At 36.6% G+C, this 20,744-nt stretch overlaps 1 protein-coding gene across 4 annotated transcripts; it reads left to right on the plus strand.

Annotated features, from left to right (window-relative positions):
• Positions 1-6,763: 6,763 nt before the first annotated feature.
• LOC121388586 (putative agmatine deiminase) lies at positions 6,764-11,749 on the plus strand. Of its 4 annotated transcripts, none has more exons than XM_041519985.1 (2): positions 6,764-6,870; positions 10,306-11,749. In XM_041519985.1, the coding sequence occupies exon 2, from the start codon at positions 10,485-10,487 to the stop codon at positions 11,454-11,456; it is 972 nt and encodes a 323-aa protein (XP_041375919.1). In that variant the 5' UTR covers positions 6,764-6,870; positions 10,306-10,484; the 3' UTR covers positions 11,457-11,749. The 4 variants fall into 4 exon arrangements, with proteins under 4 accessions (XP_041375919.1, XP_041375917.1, XP_041375918.1 ...); XM_041519983.1 differs by having other exon boundaries at positions 6,773-6,947; XM_041519984.1 differs by lacking the exon at positions 6,764-6,870 and adding an exon at positions 7,418-7,633.
• The last annotated feature ends 8,995 nt before the right edge of the window (positions 11,750-20,744 follow it).

Genomic DNA, 20,744 nt, shown 5'->3' on the forward strand with positions numbered 1-20,744 from the left:
AAAAGAATCCTTCATATGTGTCCATGTGGGGCAAGGCTATTCGTATTCCACCCGAGGGTACCTAATTTGTTTTATCAGCAATCACTGTATATATTGGAAAGATATGATGACTAGATATATCTCTATATTTTCGGTCGCTGGCCAAAAATATAGGTCACGTGACATAAGCCCGACTCGACTCGAGTATTTCAGAGTAGTTTCAGTAAACAAAGAAAGAAAGAAATGTTTTATTTAACGACGCACTCAACACATTTTATTTACGGTTATATGGCGTCAGACATATGGTTAAGGACCACACAGAGTTTGAGAGGAAACCCGCTGTCGCCACTACATCATCATGGGCTACTCTTTCCGATTAGCAGCATGGGATCTTTTATTTGCGCTTCCCACAGGCAGGATAGCACAAACCATGGCCTTTGTTGAACCAGTTCAGGGGCGTGCGCAGGAAATTTTGCAGGGGGGGTGGAGGTGTCTGGCGAAGCCCGTGGCGGGGGTCTGGCCCCCCACCCCCGAAAATTTTGAAAAATTGACCCCTTCTAGGGCTAATCTGAGGTGTTTTCTGCTGGCTAGCCGAGCTGCTTTCACAGGAATGTAAAAAATCGGGATATGAAAAAATGTTTCGCCTTGAGCAGGGAGTGGGGGGTTTCGACCCCAATCCCCCCTCCACCCGCCCCCCTGCGCACGCGCCTGCAGTTATGGATCACTGGTCGGTGCAAGTGGTTTACACCTACCCATTGAGCCTTGCGGAGCACTCTTCAGTAAACATACTCTTTAAATCATTTGTTGAAGTACAGTAAATACAAATATATTTTAGTTTTTCGATAACAATACAAATCTGATATATTTATTTATGAATTAGAGTTTAGAAACGCTTTTTAAAGGGACACACCCTAGTTACGGCTAGTTGTTAACCATTACGGCGTTGTTTTTCGCTATTAAACCCATTTTTTCACAAATAAAATTGCACTTTACTTACCGTTTATTATTTAGAATATACATTTCCATTCACCTGAAGTGTTTTTTGGTAATCCTGGTAATCCTGGTTTTTGTAATACCACAAAATGCATTTTTCGTATTTCATAAAATGGCACGGGCCTCTGAGAAAAAACCGTTGAGCAGACAAGGTCTAATCTATTTTTAGAGGGGATATTTCCATTTCAGTGTCACAGACGTTGGTATACCACGTGACCGTTATCATTTTGGTTCGGTTTGTTTTCTCGTGCACGGTTCGCGCAATCAACATCCGATTTGTTGTTGTTCATTTGTGAGATTTTTCTTCACAGTTCGTGAACATTTTCAGTAACAATAAAGTTCAGACAAGTGAGTGTCTCAATACAAAACGTTACAAACCCTTAAAACCAATAATTTTGCTAAGTCTTACGATATCTGGAGAGGGGATACAACCAGGACAGAACAGTTGGAACACGTCCAGGAGAGGTGAAACGAACGCACCCCAAGTCTGTGAAATTTGTCGTGACGTAGGCATTGTTGTGCTTCGAGCGACATCTACCGGTGACATCAGAATACTAACTTTCAAAATTATTTCAAGCAATTGGGACATGAGGATTCCCATGGTATTTATCGATATAAAACCTGCTTTTTCACTCCATTTGATAAAAACGTGATCTAAGTGTGTTACAGGTTTGTAGATTAACCAAATTATAATTTATTTTCGCTGGATGGAACTAGGGTGTGCGGCTTTAATGTGACAGAATGTAGCTAGCGTCTTACAAATAATGACGTACGTCATGTACCTTGTATGACGTCATACGGCAAAAGCCTGGCTAGGTTGACAATATTTAACATGCGTACACAAAACTAGAATAAATAATGATTTTCTGAATATCCCTGTAGGACTGAAGGATTAAAAAAAAAAAAAATGGTTACTGTCTTTAGATATGGGCTTTATCCTGCTCAGGTCGAATGGCGAATGCAGCTTGGCAGAGCCTTGCTGCATTCGCCATTCTAACATTCGCAGGATAAAGCCGATATCTTAAGACAGTAACCAGTTGTTCCCTATGTCAGGGATGAGGCTTGCCGAGTCCCAGGACATCATATTATGTACCCGAAGGTGGAATAGCCCTGTCCCACATGGATTCATAATGGAGGATTATTTTTCTTCCATCCAGTAGATGAAAAACAAGCATTTGGGGAAAAGGTGAAAAACCTACATTTTTTATTTTTTATCTTACAATAAAATAATCATAACCATTGAAAAGACCGTACCCAAAAATGGTTTATACTCAAAGTATAAACCGAAAATGGTGTAATAATTTCATTATGACAGCAGGTTTCCTTGTTTTTGTCAAATATAAAAGCATTTCTTGCGTTATTTTGCCGTTTACGTGACGTCACCCAATGTTAATATCAGCTCAAACAAGAAAAGTCACGTAGTCATGCAATACCGATTTATTCCGCATGGGCTGACGTCATGGAATACGCCCGTCTTGCATGGCTAGGGGTTGGAGAAAAATCTGTCCGACCCGAGGGCTAGACGATTTCTACATACGCATGATGTGGTTTTATGATACATTCACGCAGATTGTTGATGCTGTCGAGGTGTCAGTTCTGGATATTCAATTTATTGCATATTACCAAACAAGCTGGTGTCAGCAAATAGATAAAAACAAACAAACATACAACATCAATAATAAGAAATGAATGAAATAACAACAACAACAATTAATAATAATAACAATATTAATGTACATGCCAGAAGGAGAAACAAAATTTGTATTATATTTGTAGGAATAAAGTATATTATAAAAATAAATGGTTAAAGTACATGGAAAATAATTAAATTAAATTACTGCCCCACTGATAGCTGGAACAAGAACTTTACGTTTAGAAATACAGCCGTCAATAAATGTTAATACATGGGTAAGAACTTCAATGTCACCATTATTGTATGACATAATAAATATAAATTGTAAATTGCTATTTAGAGTAGAGAAGTCGGAAAAGGAGTTTAACTTATCAAATAGTTGTTGCCTTTCAACATAATAAATAGGGCAGTCTAAAATAAAATGTTTTTCATCTTCCACAGCTTGAGAATTACAAACAAAACAAATCCTGTGTTCAATTAGTTTTGTCGGTTTACAGAATCTTCCAAGTTCAATATGAAGATTGTGCGCATTGATTCTCATTTTAGTAAATTGCCTGCGTTGTTCGAAGTTTGGTGTGCAGAGCAGGTAGTTTTCTAATTTAAATTCTGATTTAAATAGATTGTATGTTCTGAGTTTAGAATCACTGACCAGAATTTTATATATTTCGACTCGAGTTCTTGTTTCAACGTACGTGTATCTCTGTGAGGGTATAAAGAGCCTTGGTTGTCCCATATTTGAGTAAAGCCAAAATTGATCCACATCATTTTTATATAAAATGACCAGTTTAAATTAGACGAGTTATTATAATAGTATGATTCCAAGTATGCCGTATGCACTATTGTGTTCCCAATCTAAACCAGTATTTTGCTGCAAGGGGTAAGCATGTAATAAGAAGTGGGTGCTGGCCAAGTTCACCGCGTATAGCATCGTGGGCGCTTCTTTTGTTAACACCAAGTAGGTATTTATAGAATTTTATTTGAACACTTTCGAATGAAGTATTGTCACATATATTTTTGAAACCCCAACGGTCTACTCCTTTGAGATAATAGGGGCACCAAACCTCATCGCAATACATTAAAATGGGACAAATTAAGCACTGAAATAACGTTAAGGCTGTCGACATATTGTTTCTAACATCAATTTGTTTGAGTTTAAAGATGGCTTTGGTAGCCTGATCACAAAGTCTGTCACATGCGCTCTTAAAATTACCGGAGGCAGTAAACAATATACCTAAGTAACAATAAGACTGAACAATGTTAATAGCAATTGTATCGTATGCAAAACGAAATCTCTTTATGAGCTTGCCACCTTTGTGGAATACAATAATCTTTGTTTTGACATGTTAACGGTAAGCCCCCATTTTGTACAATAGGTACTAAGATAGTCGAGAGAGTTTTGTAATCCTAACTGAGATTTTGACAATAAAACAAAATCATCAGCAAAGATGAGACTGCTTAATTGCGTATCTTATAAAGACACCAGGTCACAGTTTGGTGTAAAATATTCGGTAGATCACGAACACACAGGTTGAATAGTAGTGGACTCAATACGCAACCTTGTTTAACTCCTACGTTAGATTGGAAACTGTTGCTGTGATAATTATAAAGTTTAATAGAGTACTGGACATCAGAATACAAACTTATTAAAGTATTTGAAAAACTACCACCTATGTCTGCAAGTAAAAGTTTGTACATCAACGCGTCCCTTGATATAGAATCAAATGCAGCTTTAAAGTCAACAAAGCTACAGAATAAATATTTACTTGGTCCCTTGGTACATTTAATGCATATATGTGATCAGCTGTACGACTTTGGTTTTTGAAACCAATTTGAGAAGTTGGAATTAGAGTGTGCGACTCTGCAAAATCACAGAGCCTATTATGTAAGATACTGCAAAACAGCTTTAAAAAGATTGCTTCCTACAGCGATACCTCTGCAATTACCTGGGTTATATTTATCTCCTTTTTTATGAAGGGGTGTTAATAAGTTACATCTCCTTGAATTTGGAAAAATGCCGTTCACCAAAATGAGGTTGACGATCTTACACAGCACATGAGCCATTTGTGATTGACCAGTTTTTAGCATTTCATTTAAAATAGGATCTGGACCACATGCTTTGTTGTATTTTAAGTTTGAAATAGCCTTTACAATTGTCTGTATAGATATAGATTTATTTAATTCATTGAATAGTTTATTCTTATTTGAATTGACGTATTCCTCCATATGTGAAGAAAGGTCACTGTCAAGATTTGATTTCTTCTCCATAAGTTGAGTAAAGTGAGTAACCCATTCATCGATAGGAATTGGATTTAAATTAGTGCTGGTTTTCGAATCTTTTAGTTTACTGAATAATTTCCAGAAATAATGGGGGTTTACGTCGTGCAAAGTTTCAAGTTGATTTAGTATACCGTGTCGATATAAATTCTTCTTTTTATTTAGCAATCTTTTATATTTAGAGCGAGTAGTTTTGAATTCATGTAATAATTGAGGAGAGAATGAGTCTCTATGCAATTTGGAGCATAATAATTGCAAACTCTTCTTAAAGGTCAACACTCATGGCACATTATTAATACACAGTATATAAAAAAAAATACATAAAGATTACATTATTAACCATAAAAAACAAAAATACCACCCCAATTATTAATAAAGCGACTTTTTGTAAAACGCTCGGGGGAAAAAACACTGATCCAGTCGATTTAACCTGCATCTGACCTGTTATGTAGCATCAGGTGAATTCCACTCATTCATTAGTAGTGATTCTTCGGAAAATAGCTCATTCTTATCGGACGTTAGTTTGGACATTTCGGACTTGTCGCATTTGTCTATTTATTCTAATGCTACCTCGACTGGTAAGGAAGAATGAGAAAATCCGTTAGGGGTACTTCCCTATCAGTTTGAACCGGAGTACACCGACGATGATTCGTCGAGCCAAATGCGGTCAGCCTAGGCCTATTTGCAGCCCGGAGCCCGGTGACAAAAACAAAGCACGAATGTTAATGCCCAGGTGTACATTGTTCATATTTGGCACGATGCATTTATATATGTTAAAAAAATAAATGTAGGAAAAATATTTGTTAGAAAAAATACTAATTAATATTAACTGATGACTGGATAGCATTTAAATAATTAATGTATTGCAATTATTATTAAAAACAACAAATACACGTACATACATTAAATATTAAAAAAAAAAAAAAAACCCATCATTAAAGATATTAAACAAGGCGCATTCATCGTCAGTCTAATCATTACTTGGTTACATATATCTACGATTGGTACCTGTTTCGTTTACTGAACAGAACAGAACAGAACAGAACTTTATTTCACTCAGGCCGCTATTCAGCGGCATATGAGGTACATTAACAATAATTATATGACAGTGACAAGATGGGGTTTACAGGAGAAAATTTATATGTACAATATCAAAACGAAAAAGGTCTAATAATAATAATACAAAATGAAATATATTTCTAATAGTAATAATCTATATATACATACAAAATATGAAAATAGAAGATTTTATTGTTCGAAGTTAAACTCCAGAAACTAACATGGAAATATATTTAAAATTTAGAATTTTTAAAACTTACATAGCAATTTAACATAACAAAATTTGGGCGGAAAAAACTGTTATTTTATTTTGTTTAATAGAGAACATTAATTTAATCATCATTGGCTATTGGATGTCAAATATTTGATAATTTTGACATAGTCTTAGAGGAAACCTGCTACATTTTTTCATTAGTAGCAAGGGATCTTTTAAATGCACCATCCCACAGACAGGATAGCACATACGACGGCCTTAGACATACAGTATTGATGCACTGGCTGGAACGAGAAATAGTTGCCCATTATTTTCAAAACCGTATCCCTGGACCAGGCAACTGAGAGACATTTTGACAATATGATTGCTTCCATTCATGAGTCATTGTCATTTGTTTCGTCATTAGATGAACTGCTACGACGATACATCCTGCTTTGATTGTAGGACTGCCACTCCCTGTCTGGCGACACAAAATTATCAAAACCTACACAAGACATAGCTTGTTGAAACTTTGAACAATTGTGTTGGCATGCACTCGGGAAAGACTGGAGGCTTAGTCATTCTCTGTTCGTTGTTGATGCTCCAAACCAGTGGAGAAAATTACGGGAAGAATAAACAAATGGTGACCTGTCAAACTTTTGCCTGAAATGCGGAAGTCATATTATTAACTTCAACGTTCAGCGACAAACAGTTTTCCGCAACGCTTGCCGCATCCGAAGTATAAACTGGCCAAAAAAATAACGCACACTATGTTCTCAGCTGTACCATGGATTTTCTGCCAGAAAGATATTTTGGGTATGGCGCTGTGAAATATTATATATTTAATATTACAATGTGTGTGCTGAATGAAACCACAGTCGATAGGAGGTATGGGGTACCCCCTTCCCCCGAAACAAAATGGGTTAGGGTTAGGGTTAAGGAAATCACACAGTAATAATTTATTTTGTCAAAAGGTCAAGTTAAAAAATAATAAAATCTGCAAAACAATTTGGGTATGGCGCCATACCCGTTTTACCCTCTGGCAGAAACCCTGCATACCTTTTACAGATCGAATATAATAATTGAAAACAAATTCTAACAATAGAGGGCTTAAAAATCTAATATTTTTTTTTTTTTTTAAAGTTTGACTTGGGGACGACTGTGTCATAGTATCGGTGATGGTCGGTAAAGTTCAAACCTGTTCAACTGTATCACAGAGCGTCGAACTGAATTTCATTTTTTTTTTTTTTTTAGTTTGATTTTGGGGGGGGGGGGGGGGGGGGGACTGTGTCGTAGTATCGGTGATGGTCGGTAAAGTTCAAACTGTTCAACTGTATCCAGGGCTTCTAGAATACGGTGGCCAGATGCCCGAGGCCAGTGGTTTTTGGATTCGGGCCAGTAAAAGTTACTTTGTGAGATCCCGATGGCAAGTGATAAAAAAAAAATCTACAAGGTACAACGCTTGGAGTTGGCTCGTACGAAAACAAAAAAAACATCTACAAGTAATTTCTTTCGATTTGCTATCACATGCGATATTTTACTAACAAATAGTTGGCAACCAGTAATCTTTGACCCATTGATGACATCAGTATACCTACCGATGTAACTTTATTCAAGTTATAAAGTGTAAACACTGAAGAAAAAAAAAAACTTTATTGCTTGCCGCCATGTTCTTATTTGCACTGGTACCCAAAGATTTGTTACTCTAATGTTAATAGTAGTACAGTGCAAGCGTAAAATGCGAATTATTTTATTAGTTTTTAAAGGTTGCATGTCACCATGTATGTTGCAAAACGGTCCAGGAGTAAATTATTAATTTAATTTATAAAATATCACATAAATTGCAAGAAATAAATAAATAATAAAAATAACTAATTACACAATATCATGAAATAGGTAAATATAACAAAGTACCTATACTGAAAAATTACTAATTTTGTATGGGTTTTTTTGCGGGGGGGGGGGGGGGGGGGGGGGGAATGGGTGGGACATTTTTTTTTTGGGGGGTGGGTGTGGGGAGGATTTCCCATTCTTAAGTACATAAATATATACTCATTCATAAGTGATAGAATATTTATTTGTTTTTAATACTGTTAATTGAAATTAACAAATGACGTTTGTTCCGTTTAACGATACCACTGGAGTACATTGACTAATTAATCATCGGATATTAGATGAGAAAACCCGCTACATACAGGTGGGGGCCCAAAGATACATTTTAAAACAACTCGTGAGATAAATGGTATCTAACGGCCGCTCGTGTATTATTATCTATTTAAAAAATTTATGCTTTTTGATGAATTAAAAATGGGTAAAGATTTGTGTCAAAATTACCAAAAATTGCTAATAATTTTATTGAAGCTTTGCTCACAGCTAAGCTTATTAGTAAATTGCCTAAAATACATAACCCAAATTATATGGATAGGAAGTAAAAAAAATTCAAAGGTTTTCCATCCAGCAAAGTGGAAGCTACAATGGGGGAGAAGAACACTTCACTTTATTAGGTGTAAAATTTTCGCTAAACTTGGACGAAACGATTTTTTAAAATATTGAACCAAAAATACTTGAAATGAAAAAAACGATAAAACAGTGGTTAACGAGAAAACTTACAGTTATGGGCAGAATTGTTGTTGTAAAAACTCTCATTATTTCCAAAATAACACATTTATTAATTTCATTACCAAATCCATCACTAAAATTGTTAAAAGAAACAAACAAAATCATTTTTAATTTTATATGGCAAAATAAACCAGATAAAATTAAACGTTGGACAACTCTCTTTCAATCTGTAACAGGCTTAACAACTAAACAATTAATAATATATGGGGATAATTTTATTCAAATTAAGAAAAGGAACATACTTAATTTGTTTTGGAAAGATGTATTAAATAGCTGGCTAATACTTCAACAAAAATGCGGCTTTAATAATGATGATTTGTTAAGTTCTAATATTTGGTATAATAATAACATATTAATAGACAAAAAAACAATATTTTATAAACACTATATTGAAAAAGGTTTATTATTTATAAAAGATTTATTAGATGACGAAGGACGATACATGAACTTTGATACCTTTAAAGCAAAATATAACATAAGGATCAATTTTTTTTAGAATATACCTCGTTATTAATGGCTGTCAAATCCTTTATGCATGATATAATAAATACAAATAACCAAACATTCAATTTAGGCAAAAATCCAATATTTCCATCGAAAATTAAATTCTTTCTAAAAGACCAATTGGGAAGTAAAACCTTTTACAAAATACTAAATAAATCATCTATAGTTCCTACATCACAAATGAAATATTCAGCGGAAGGGTGTGGTTTTACCTCTTCATTATGGGCGAAATATTATAGTTTACCATTTTGCTCTTTAAAAAACCCAACGCTGTTGTGGTTTCAGTACCAGATTTGACATAGAATTATACTAACAAATACCTTTTTACATAAAATAAAACTGATTGATTCTAGTATGTGTAACTTTTGTTCACACGAACCAGAAACACTGCAGCGTCTATTTTATGACTGTCCTAAAGTCGTTGAACTCTGGAGTATTATAGAAAAATGGTTATTACAAAAAGGTGATTATACCCAGTTGAATAGGAACACAGTCTTATTTGGAATTATAAATAGTAAACATATATTTGTAAACTAGTTAATTGTTAACGTAAAATATTACATATACAAATCAAAATTACAAAAGAGTACACTAAATGAAACTGGTATCAACAATTTTTATTAACGATAATTTACAAATAGAAAAATACATATATTACAAAAACTGTTTACATACAGAATTCGACGACAATTGGGAACCATGGTTAAAAGTTCTAGAACTAGTAGAAGGCCACAACTGAGACACTTAGTACTTTTGTTATGTGTATAATGTGTATGACGCCAGTTTGGAAGTATATCTATAACGTCATTTTAAGTTTTCTCTTTTCAATCTTCTTTTTATTTCCACTTTTGTCACTGCTCTTTTTTTATATATTAGTATATTGTTTGCTATGTACTTTGTAAGGTAGTGAATTCAGGGCCCCAACCCTGACACTATCATAACATATTTCTGGGGCAATAAACTATTTATTAAAAAAACAATAAAAAAACATAACCGAAATTTTATGTAATAACATAGTGGCACCAAATAATATTTATTTTTATATTTGCAGATCAAACGTTTGTGCTGTCTAAATATACTGATTCCAAGTACAGCTGCTGTTTATCTCGTGGAAGTTTCTTCTCTCACTTAAATAGACTGGCAACTACAAATGTTAGATACCCCGCTGTGCTAAGGAATCATTGAAAGACATTCCTTTCCTTTACAAACACAGCTTCGCGGATAAATAACATGACAGACAAACATCTAATAGTAGTATCCATCCCAGGCGGAGAAGATGCGTCTTACTACAAGAAAGAACTGCCTAGCATTGCGGAATTCGTGAAGGAACTGGATGTGAAGACTGCCGAGACTGATGACCTAATCGTAGTGCATGAGAAGAACACAAAACTCCTGAAAGGTGTGACATTCACCCATGCGAAATGTATATCCGTACGTCAGCCTCTAGACCTGTGGATGAGAGACTTCACGCGTGTCATTCCAAGTTTACAAGTGCAGTTCACGTACAATCCAAATTACATCAAGGCTAAAGATGCTTCTTGGGTTTCTAAGAATTTTGACAAATTGCTGTCTGAAGTTGCAACGCTGGCATCGGTTGACACGACCAAAAATAATATAATTCTCGATGGAGGGAATGTAGTTGATAATGATGATGATAAAGCTGTAATAACCGAAAGACTATTGGCTGATAATAGACAAATTACAGCTGTTGCCCTTCAAGAACAAGTAGAGCTCCTTTTGAAGAAAAATGTTTGCCTCATCCCAGATCCTGGCGACAAAACTGGACATTCTGATGGGATGGTGTCTTTCATTGAAAGAGACACACTTTTACTGGCTGATTATGGCAACAAGGATGAATACGAAAAATTAGAATGCATCATACGATCCAGGTTCCCAGATACGAAGATCGTCAGGCTTCCCTGTAAAGATACGGGTAAAACCTGGAAAGGCATTTCGTCTGCTGTTGGATCCTACGTCAACTGTCTGGTCACCAGCGATTGCGTGTACATCCCTCGTTTTGGCGAAGACAACGAGGAGGTTATGTCAATTATTCGGAGCAATACAAGCAAGAAGGTGGTTTCTGTGGACACTGGGAAGCTGTCACATATGGGAGGAAGCGTCAGATGCATGACGTGGCAGATTCGTTCGTCACACCCTATTGCCAAAGGTTTGCTTCAGCTGGCCAGTTGCGAGCAGCACTGAAGTCCAAATTATACAGTGATGCTGTGATGTATTTGATAATAAGGAATCAATGATGTGTGGGGTTTTTGAGCTGTTTATCTTTTTTAGCTTCATTTTGACCCCCAAAAAGATGCCAGACGTGGCAGATACATTCGTTGCTTAGCTTCAGCTGGCCAGTTCCGAGCAGCACTGAAGTCCAAATTTTACCGTGGTGTACTCTCACGATGTCTTTCTTCTTTTTTTCTTTTTAATTTTCTTTTTAAAATTCTTTTTTCTTTTTTGTTTATTTTATTGTTTGGGTTGGAGTTTTACAAGTGTATTTTACATGGTGGGCGAACTTTTCAGAAATTAATTTATTGATATATTATTTAGTAACATAATGTTTATATATATATATATATATATATATATATATATATATATATATATATATATATATATCTATGTGTGTCTGTGTGTGTGTGTGTGTGTGTGTGTGTGTGTGTGGTGTGTGTGTGTGTGTGTGTACACGTATATATATATATATATATATGTATATGTATATGCATGTATATAGGTATGTATATGTATACATGTGTGTGTGTATACACACACACACACACACACACACACACACACACACAGGCCTACTCCGAAGTTAATAATATAACGATTTATGTAATGTATATTTTATATAGTGATATACTCGAGTTAAGAATAGAATGCTTGTTTTTCTTTGGGTGAGGGTATATGTATTTTATATAGCCATATATTGTGTAGGTGAGAATATTTACATTACATTTATGTATTGATACACTTTGAATTAAAGATGTTCTACAATTCAACGGCGTTACAGATGTGGATTTTTTAATAGAGGCGGCCCAAAACCCGTAGTTGTTTTTGAAAATAGAATTTAAATATCAATGTTAATATCAACTATTAGCCCGAACATACATTTTGACCACAGACATCCTAGTAAAGAACTTTCAGGTCTGTTTATCAACACACCGATACACATTCCATAGTTTGCACGTGTATCACGCAGTTGCCCCTTACACGTGCGTGGGGTGTCGTTCTCGATTTTGACCATTTCCAGGAAGGTCGATTGATCATACAGTTGTTATTGTTTTATTTTTAGTAATTTTTATTGTTTGAATTTGCGATTTACTGATAAAAAAACGTCAACTTTTAAATTTCACTTCTGATCCCAATCGTCCTTCAAGATCTTTGGTGGTCATAAAACCTACCGGTTGTAATGTTTGCCCAATTAATTCACTATTATCACATAACCATTCCCCACTGCTAATATACCTTACAATTTTGGCAATTGTAAATTCTTGTTTCCCTACTTTTTTTGAAGAGTATATATACAATTTGTGTGTGTGTGTGTGTGTGTGTATACTGACACAATGAAAACGTAAAACAGATATTTTTCAATATTTTGTTGTGATTAATGAAAAATATATTTATTGGACTTAAATAACAATTTATGAGAGGAAGCCATTGATTGATACTTTTGTCTGGGTTTTAATCCTGGTTTTGTTCTCGTTACACATACAATAGCAGAAACACACAAAATGGTGTGAAATGCGTTCACTACATGCTCAATCATGCTGCATGCAATGCACGTGAAATGTTAGTATGTGGACACAAAAGTCACGTAACGGTGTCATATTCCTCGTCGCATTAAGAATGCCACGACTCGGAGAAGAACAAAGGGAGCGAGCGTTGGGCATGGTTCAAGGGGGGACTTCGCAAAGCCAAGTTGCTAGGACCTTCAGAGTCCATCCATCAACTATTGGACGACTTGTTGAACGTCATCAACAGACCGAGAGTGTCCATGATCGACCTCGACCTGGTCAACGTCCCGTTACGACCCCACGCCAAGATCGGCAGATTCGACAACACCACGTCCGTGTCCGGTTCAGAACTGCGACGATGACAGCAAGCAACACGATAGGACGTCATGGAAGGCATATCCATCCGATGACGGTCATCTGTCGACTCAGAATGGCTGGACTCAGATGCAGACGCCCGTACAACGGTAACACCATGACACCGCGACATCGTGCTGCGAGACTACAGTTTGCTCTCCAGAATGGTAATCATCCACCAGCCTTTTACCGGAGCATTGTTTTCTCAGATGAGTCCCGTTTCTCAGTCTCCATTGCCGATGGAAGAACACGTGTGTACAGGAGACTCCATGAACGGTACGCTGAAGGATTTGTGAGGGGACGTGATCGGTTTGGCGGCGGTTGTCTGATGGTATGGGGGGCAATCAACTGTGATTTCAGGAGTGATCTCATCATTGTTCACGATGCCCTTACAGCCCAGCGTTATGTTGACGTTATTCTAAGACCAGTTCTCCAGCCACTTTTGCGCCGTCACCGAAGACCAGGAGGTCCCCTTCTGTTTCAACAAGACAATACCCGTCCACATACTGCAAGAATTAGACAGGCATTCCTGCAACAAGCCGGTATCACCGTTATGAACTGGCCCGCCGTTTCACCGGATTTGAACCCACTTGAACACGTGGGATGAGTTAGGACGTCGTGTACGTCACCGCCAGCCACCACCGCGTAACGTCGCTGAGCTTGCACAGGCGTTGCAGGAGGAGTGGAGGAACATTCATGTGGCTTATTTGAGATGTTTGTGCCAATCCTTTCCACGTCGTCTTCACGTATGCTCACGGGCCAATGGTGGACATACCAGATACTGACCTTGATATGGGGGGTGGGAAGGTAGGGGGGGGGGGGTGAACTTTTAGATTACGAATGCAACTCGATTACTGATGATAACTGGCCATGTTTCCATGTGAATGTATCTCATGAATACCAGTCATTAATGTCATATTACATTATCCATCAATTCATTAATAGTTTGTCGTTATTTGCAATAAAAAGTTGTTTTTGCGTTTTCATTGTGTGTCAATGTATGTGTGTTTGTGTGTGTGTGTGTGTATATATATATATATATATATATATATATATATATATATATATATATATATATACATATACACACACACAGTCAAACCTGTCTTAAGCGGTCACACAAGGGATTAGATAAAAGTGACTGCTTAATCCAGGTGGCCGCTGAGTACAGGTTGCCACATATTATAAAGTCTTTAAAACATTTGCTTTTGTTTCTTGTTTTACCGTCTGTACTGCTAATCAACGGATACGTGCTTCGCAGTTGACTATAAATCAACTTTTGACATGTCGTCTCCTTTAGAAATGGAAATGCAAATGGAATGTATTAAATTAACCGTTCCCAACAAGTTTGCTTTAATTTTCCATTTAATTATTTAATTCCTATTTCATCGGTGTATTGTCATAGTAAGTGAACTTACAAATGTCAAGCGTAGCCTGCCCAGTGGCAATTAGATGCATTCCAGTCATACTGATACACAGTAGAAATGTCGGGACGGAATGGGTACTAGTATTCCTGAAGGTGTGAAGATCGGTTATTTGCTGCACCTTATCAATGTTTTTAAATATCCCATTTTATATAATAGTAAAACTTTCCTGTGGCCGCTTAATACAGGTATTTTAGCGATTTGGGATCCAGTTTAGGTGGCCGCTGACCGCGTTAGACAGGTGACCGCTTATTACAGGTGCATTCACCTCCAGTTAGGTGAATCGCGGTCAGCAGTCGCACGCCACATGAACGTCCATCAGAGCACCATTTCACGTCTTTGGGACAGGTACCAGCAGTTTCAATCAGCTGAAGACCGGCGCAGAAGTGGAAGACCTCGCATAATGACTGCAGCACAAGATCGCTACATCCGGGTTCTGCACTAGCGTCACCGAACTGCCACAGCAACGAACACTGTTGGACGCATACCTGGTTTGAGAAGGGTGTCTGCACAAACCATTCGGAACCGATTTCGAGAAGCTGCTTTACGGACAAGGAGACCGTATGTTGCCCCCGTCCTACGACGTCAACATCGACATTTACGTGCTCGCTGGTGCACGAATGTACAGGGGTGGAACTTGGAAAACCGGCGGTGAGTATGGGTCAGTGACGAGTCACGATTCCTTCTACAGCGACGTGATGGACGACAACGTGTTTACAGACACCGCAATGAACGTTTTGCCAACAACTGCGTCGCCCAAGTTGACAGATTCGGTGGAAGGAGTGTCATGATGTAGGGAGCCATCTCATACACCGGCAGACGTGAACTTTTGTTCGTAGAAGGCAACCTGTACGCTACCGGGATGAAATTCTTCGCCGTCACATACTTCCCATTTTGGATCGACAGAGAGAACTCTTTCAGCAGGACAATGCCAGGCCGCATACGGCATGTGTAACAATGGATTTCCTACAGAATAAGAACATTAATGTGCTGCCATGGCCATCAAGATAGCCGGATCTCAACCCAATTGAACATCTATGGGACGAACTGGCCAACGTGACCCGGAGCCTCAGACGCTTCAGCAACTGTCACATGCACTGCAGGAAGAATGGGCTAGGATTCCACGTGCCTGGATTCAGAGACTCATTCAGTCTATGCCAGGCATATATATATAAAATCCACGTGTGATTTGTGTGTGTGTGTGTGTGTGTGTAAGAGAGAGAGAGAGAGAGAGAGAGAGAGAGAGAGAGAGAGAGAGAGAGAGAGAGAGAGAGAGAGAGAGAGAGACTGAGGAGATGCATCGACAGTTGGGTTATTTCTCGTTCCAGCCAGTGCACGGCGACTGGTATATCAAAGGCCGTGGTATGTATTATCCTTGTGCATTTAAAAGATCCCTTGCTGCTAATCAAAAAGAGTAGCCCATAAAATGGCGACGGCGGTTTTCTCTCTCAGTATCTGTGTGGTCCTTAACCATATGTCAGACGCCATATAACCGTAAATAAAATGTGTTGAGTGCGTTATTAATTAAAACATTTCCTTCTGCTGGCCTAAGAACTAAACATCTGAGCCCCCCCCCCCCCCCCCCCCCCCCCCACACACACACACAACTATATAACAAGCCTTTGTATCCCTATACAAATGTAACTTTTACATAGGAAAACCTTTATTAAATATTCTAAATACTACAAAACTTACGAAGGTATGACTGTGGACAATTCTCACGGTGATCTCACTTTGAAAAAATATATATTTCTGTAAAATAGATTTTTGCTTAATGAGCATTCCCATTTTTGTTTACGACAAATATCGTAAATCATGACACACTATTAAAGAGAACTTTACGATACTTTCGAAAATCTGTCGTATCTTAAATCTACGACATTCGTATTTTGCTTTTAACTAGCTACGATATGTCGTAGCTAAGATGGCTTCGAAAATACGGGCCCTGCGTTTCAAATCGTGTGAAGAGAAACAAGAAGAGCCTTCGGACGATTTGGAAAACGAAGACATGCGTCTGATGAACGAACGTGAATTCGACATCAACCGGGATTATTTGAAGAAAAAAAAAAAGACGTTATCACGAGAACATGTGCCACGATGCCATAGCAAACACCGCGCAGAAACTACGGTGGAATTTGCTTAGGGATACGTACACACACTTTCTTACTTACATGTATTACTTTGATAAGGGCCCAAAATCGAGAAATATTCTGGAGTCGGTGCCGGTGGACCCTAAAAGGGACGCGAGACCGCAAATTTATGCCAAAGTGAACCAGTATTGCTCTTGGATCACCGAATTTCTGGATGACGATGGCGACGACACTGATGATGATGATGAATCCAGTACAGATGAAGAGAAATAAACACTAATAATAATATTCACATGTCGCCCTTAAGGCCCCTCGACGTAACCCAATGTGTGTCCCATTATTCATGTGTAGTTGTCTATAGTGATTATAATTTAGAAATAAATGAAAAACCAAACCAAAATTTCAGTAGTCCACACAAGTCTCGCTCGAAACGATGGACGGATGGATGGATGTAGGCACTGTGTTTTGTTTTCACTACAATATACTGCCAATGATTTTAAAGATTCAAATTTCGCTAAGGATATTGGGAAAAACATATCAAGCAAATGCATTTATTGTATATCAGTCGTGCATAATTGTGGGCACCATCCAAACAACATAGTCTCATAGTTGCATAAATGTTAAATGTGCACAAATTGCTGACATATATTTGGTATATATAAAGGTTGAGTAGTATATGATGGGTATTCAGGGTAGTATTGAACCATTCATTGGGCAATATTACACAATATCTGTATCATTAATAGGTTACATCCACATACTGACTAAAACAAAATCACAATAGACCTCTAAAGGCATACTAAAACTAGTTGTAATCAAATCTTCTCTGTATACATGATACATTTTTAAAGCGTAAATGTCCTTATATAGGAGTGTGAATATATATGTATGTACCCTAAAATCTAATATAAGTTAATTAATTAGGCAAAGGATATTTAATCAAGCAAGGCAGAATCTTTTTTATCAGCTGAATATATCTGCGAAATGTTCCACTTTGTACAAATTCTTCACGGATAGTTTAAATATGCAGCATTATTTGATTAAATCAATCCCAAAAGTGTATAAAGTATGTATTACTAAATTAAGACTATCTGCACATAACTTAACAATTGAAACTGGCCGATATAGAAATATTAATAGATTTGAGAGAGTTTGTTATATAATAGTGGAAATGTTGAAGATGAATATCATTTTGTTATGTTGTTCTGCATTTAGTAATATAAGAAATATATAATATTAAACGCTATTATTGGTTTAGACCTTCAATGTTCAAATTTATAGAGTTGCTTTACTGTAAAAATGTAAATGTTAAAATGCTTTGTAATCTAGGAAAATATTTGGTCAAAGCCTTTAAGTGCAGAAATCGTGTAATTGGATAATTTATTAATATATCATGCTTCAGTTGTCTATTTATATTCTTCACTAGCCATACTTCTGTCATGATTGTTTGCTCATGTACATGTATATTGTTTGTACCAATAAGAAAATGCTTATGGCAATAAAGAATTGAATTGACTGACTGCAGTATGAAAACAACCAATCAGTGCATTACACCGCTCATTAATATTAATTAACAAGGTGACAATGTTTTCCGGAAACTAAAAGTACCGGTATCCTTTTTATGCTCCACAGATTAAACTAACATGATTACTCTTTGACTGTACTACCTGTCATTTGTTAACAATCAGCAAGAACAAAGAAACCTTTTCAACACTTGTGTCTGACGTCATATAACTGTAAATACAATGTGTTGAGTGCATCGTTAAATAAAACATTTCTTTCTTTTTTTATACAGACATGAATAATAATATCAACATTAAGAAAAGAAAAAGAAGAAGAAGAAAACAATACATGTTATAATGGTTACAATACAGTACACCTTACGTGATTGAGCTCCTTTAATAATATTTATTTTAATTTACCGAATATCGAAGATCAGACAAAAGACAATAGAATCTGTTACACTACATGCACTTTATTAGATAGAGTTGTAGTTTAGTTTTTTGATGTTAGCGATTAATATTTTATGTACTTTATTTTTGCTGGTCAACCAGACTATGTTTTTATTATTCATATATGAACATGGAAATAAGGTTATTGTATTGTATTGTATTGTATTGTATTGTATTGTATTGTATTGTATTGTATTGTATTATTTAATCTGCAAGAAAATGGGGCGTCGCGTAACTGCAACAAGTTTTACTCTTATTTTTATTGTATTTTAAACTGTGTTTGTTAAACCGCTAATATTAATTGCATAACATATATACATTATTCGTTTTTATAAAAATGTGACGGTGCACCTCGAACGTTCCCGATTTAGTTGAGGCAACACGACCGCTCATGTCATATCTGTTGTACACGCATTATGATTGGCTAGAATAAACCAATGTGTGTTAAGCTTTCTGAAGGACTTGGCGGTACTCCATGGTTACAGGATAGCTTTGATAAGTTGGTAAATTCGATACAATGGAGTTTGGAGACGAGTAAATTTTGTACAGAACAAATATTGATCAACACAATCATACTTTGTTGTGAGATAAGGTGAGATTACACTATTTTGGCACACTATATTTCCACCGTATTTCATATTGCTGAAAGTGTTAGTTTCAATCATTGTTTTTACTCTTTGTAACATAACTAAACATATTTTCGATATATTACATATTTTCGGTTTGGTTTTTTTGCAAAGAGTGCTCCAAAACAAGTTGATTATATAAGTCAAAATAATGAATCTGAATGTTTTTCTATTAATGGCGTACTACAAAATAAATGAACAGGGTTTGTCTATCAGTATCATGAGTGACTAGATGCCCCTATTATTATGTCTCGGCCTATAATCCAAATTAGTGCAGGGCACACATTAAGTCAATACATGGCATGGGTTTGACGGAGTATGGCGATCTCGCCCCGTGTCGATCTCGCCCTGGCGAAGTCGCCCCGGGCGAGTTCGCCAGGACTTATTTTCATCGTTAGGCGAAGTTATCATACATATTAGACTTGCTAGAAGACATATATTACAACATATATTATAGTATATATCTACTGTCATTATCAGCATGTTTTTGTGCCAAAACTACAGGGTTATACCACTTATACTACTAGTTTTGTGTTGGGACACGCTGTGGCGAGATCGCCATATTTACTTCCGTGTTGCATGTCTGTTTAGCGAAGTCGCCAGTACATTATAATTCAACAATATTCAAGTTACAAGCTGTTTTATGTTTACTTCATTAAGTAAATACATGTGCAGTAGTCATGTTTTGATTTTCTTGTTGTAAAATGTAATACGTTGGTAGTTTACATTTCTGACGATTTCACTTGCAAGCCGGGGCGAGATCGCCAGGATTTTCCAACGGAGCCTGGCGATCTCGCCCCGTGTCGATTTTGTTTTTTCTTGTTTAAGTTTACAGTTTACAGTTTATTATAATAAATACACGTAAAGTACACATTTATGGTTTGTTTCATCATGTAATGTAACATTATTATTTCACTTTTTCAGGCTGTGGCGAGATCGCCAGGATTTTCTCAGTGTAGCATTTTTATGTTGGTGAAGTTGTCACACGTTACTACGCAACTATTTGTCATAAGTGCACACTTTGATGTTCAATTTGGTATAATAAATATATGAACAAGACAACATTCATTTATTGTTTTGTTGTCTTGTTCATATATTTATTATACCAAATTGAACATCAAAGTGTGCACTTATGACAAATAGTTGCGTAGTAACGTGTGACAACTTCACCAACATAAAAATGCTACACTGAGAAAATCCTGGCGATCTCGCCACAGCCTGAAAAAGTGAAATAATAATGTTACATTACATGATGAAACAAACCATAAATGTGTACTTTACGTGTATTTATTATAATAAACTGT

Source organism: Gigantopelta aegis, chromosome 14 (genome assembly GCF_016097555.1).
Source record: "Gigantopelta aegis isolate Gae_Host chromosome 14, Gae_host_genome, whole genome shotgun sequence".
In the NCBI taxonomy this organism is placed as follows: Eukaryota; Metazoa; Mollusca; class Gastropoda; order Neomphalida; family Peltospiridae; genus Gigantopelta; species Gigantopelta aegis.

What these genes read in the sequence shown, in the direction of transcription:
- LOC121388586 (XM_041519985.1), top strand. Translation starts at nt 10,485, where the DNA reads ATGACAGACAAACATCTAATAGTAGTATCCATCCCAGGCGGAGAAGAT.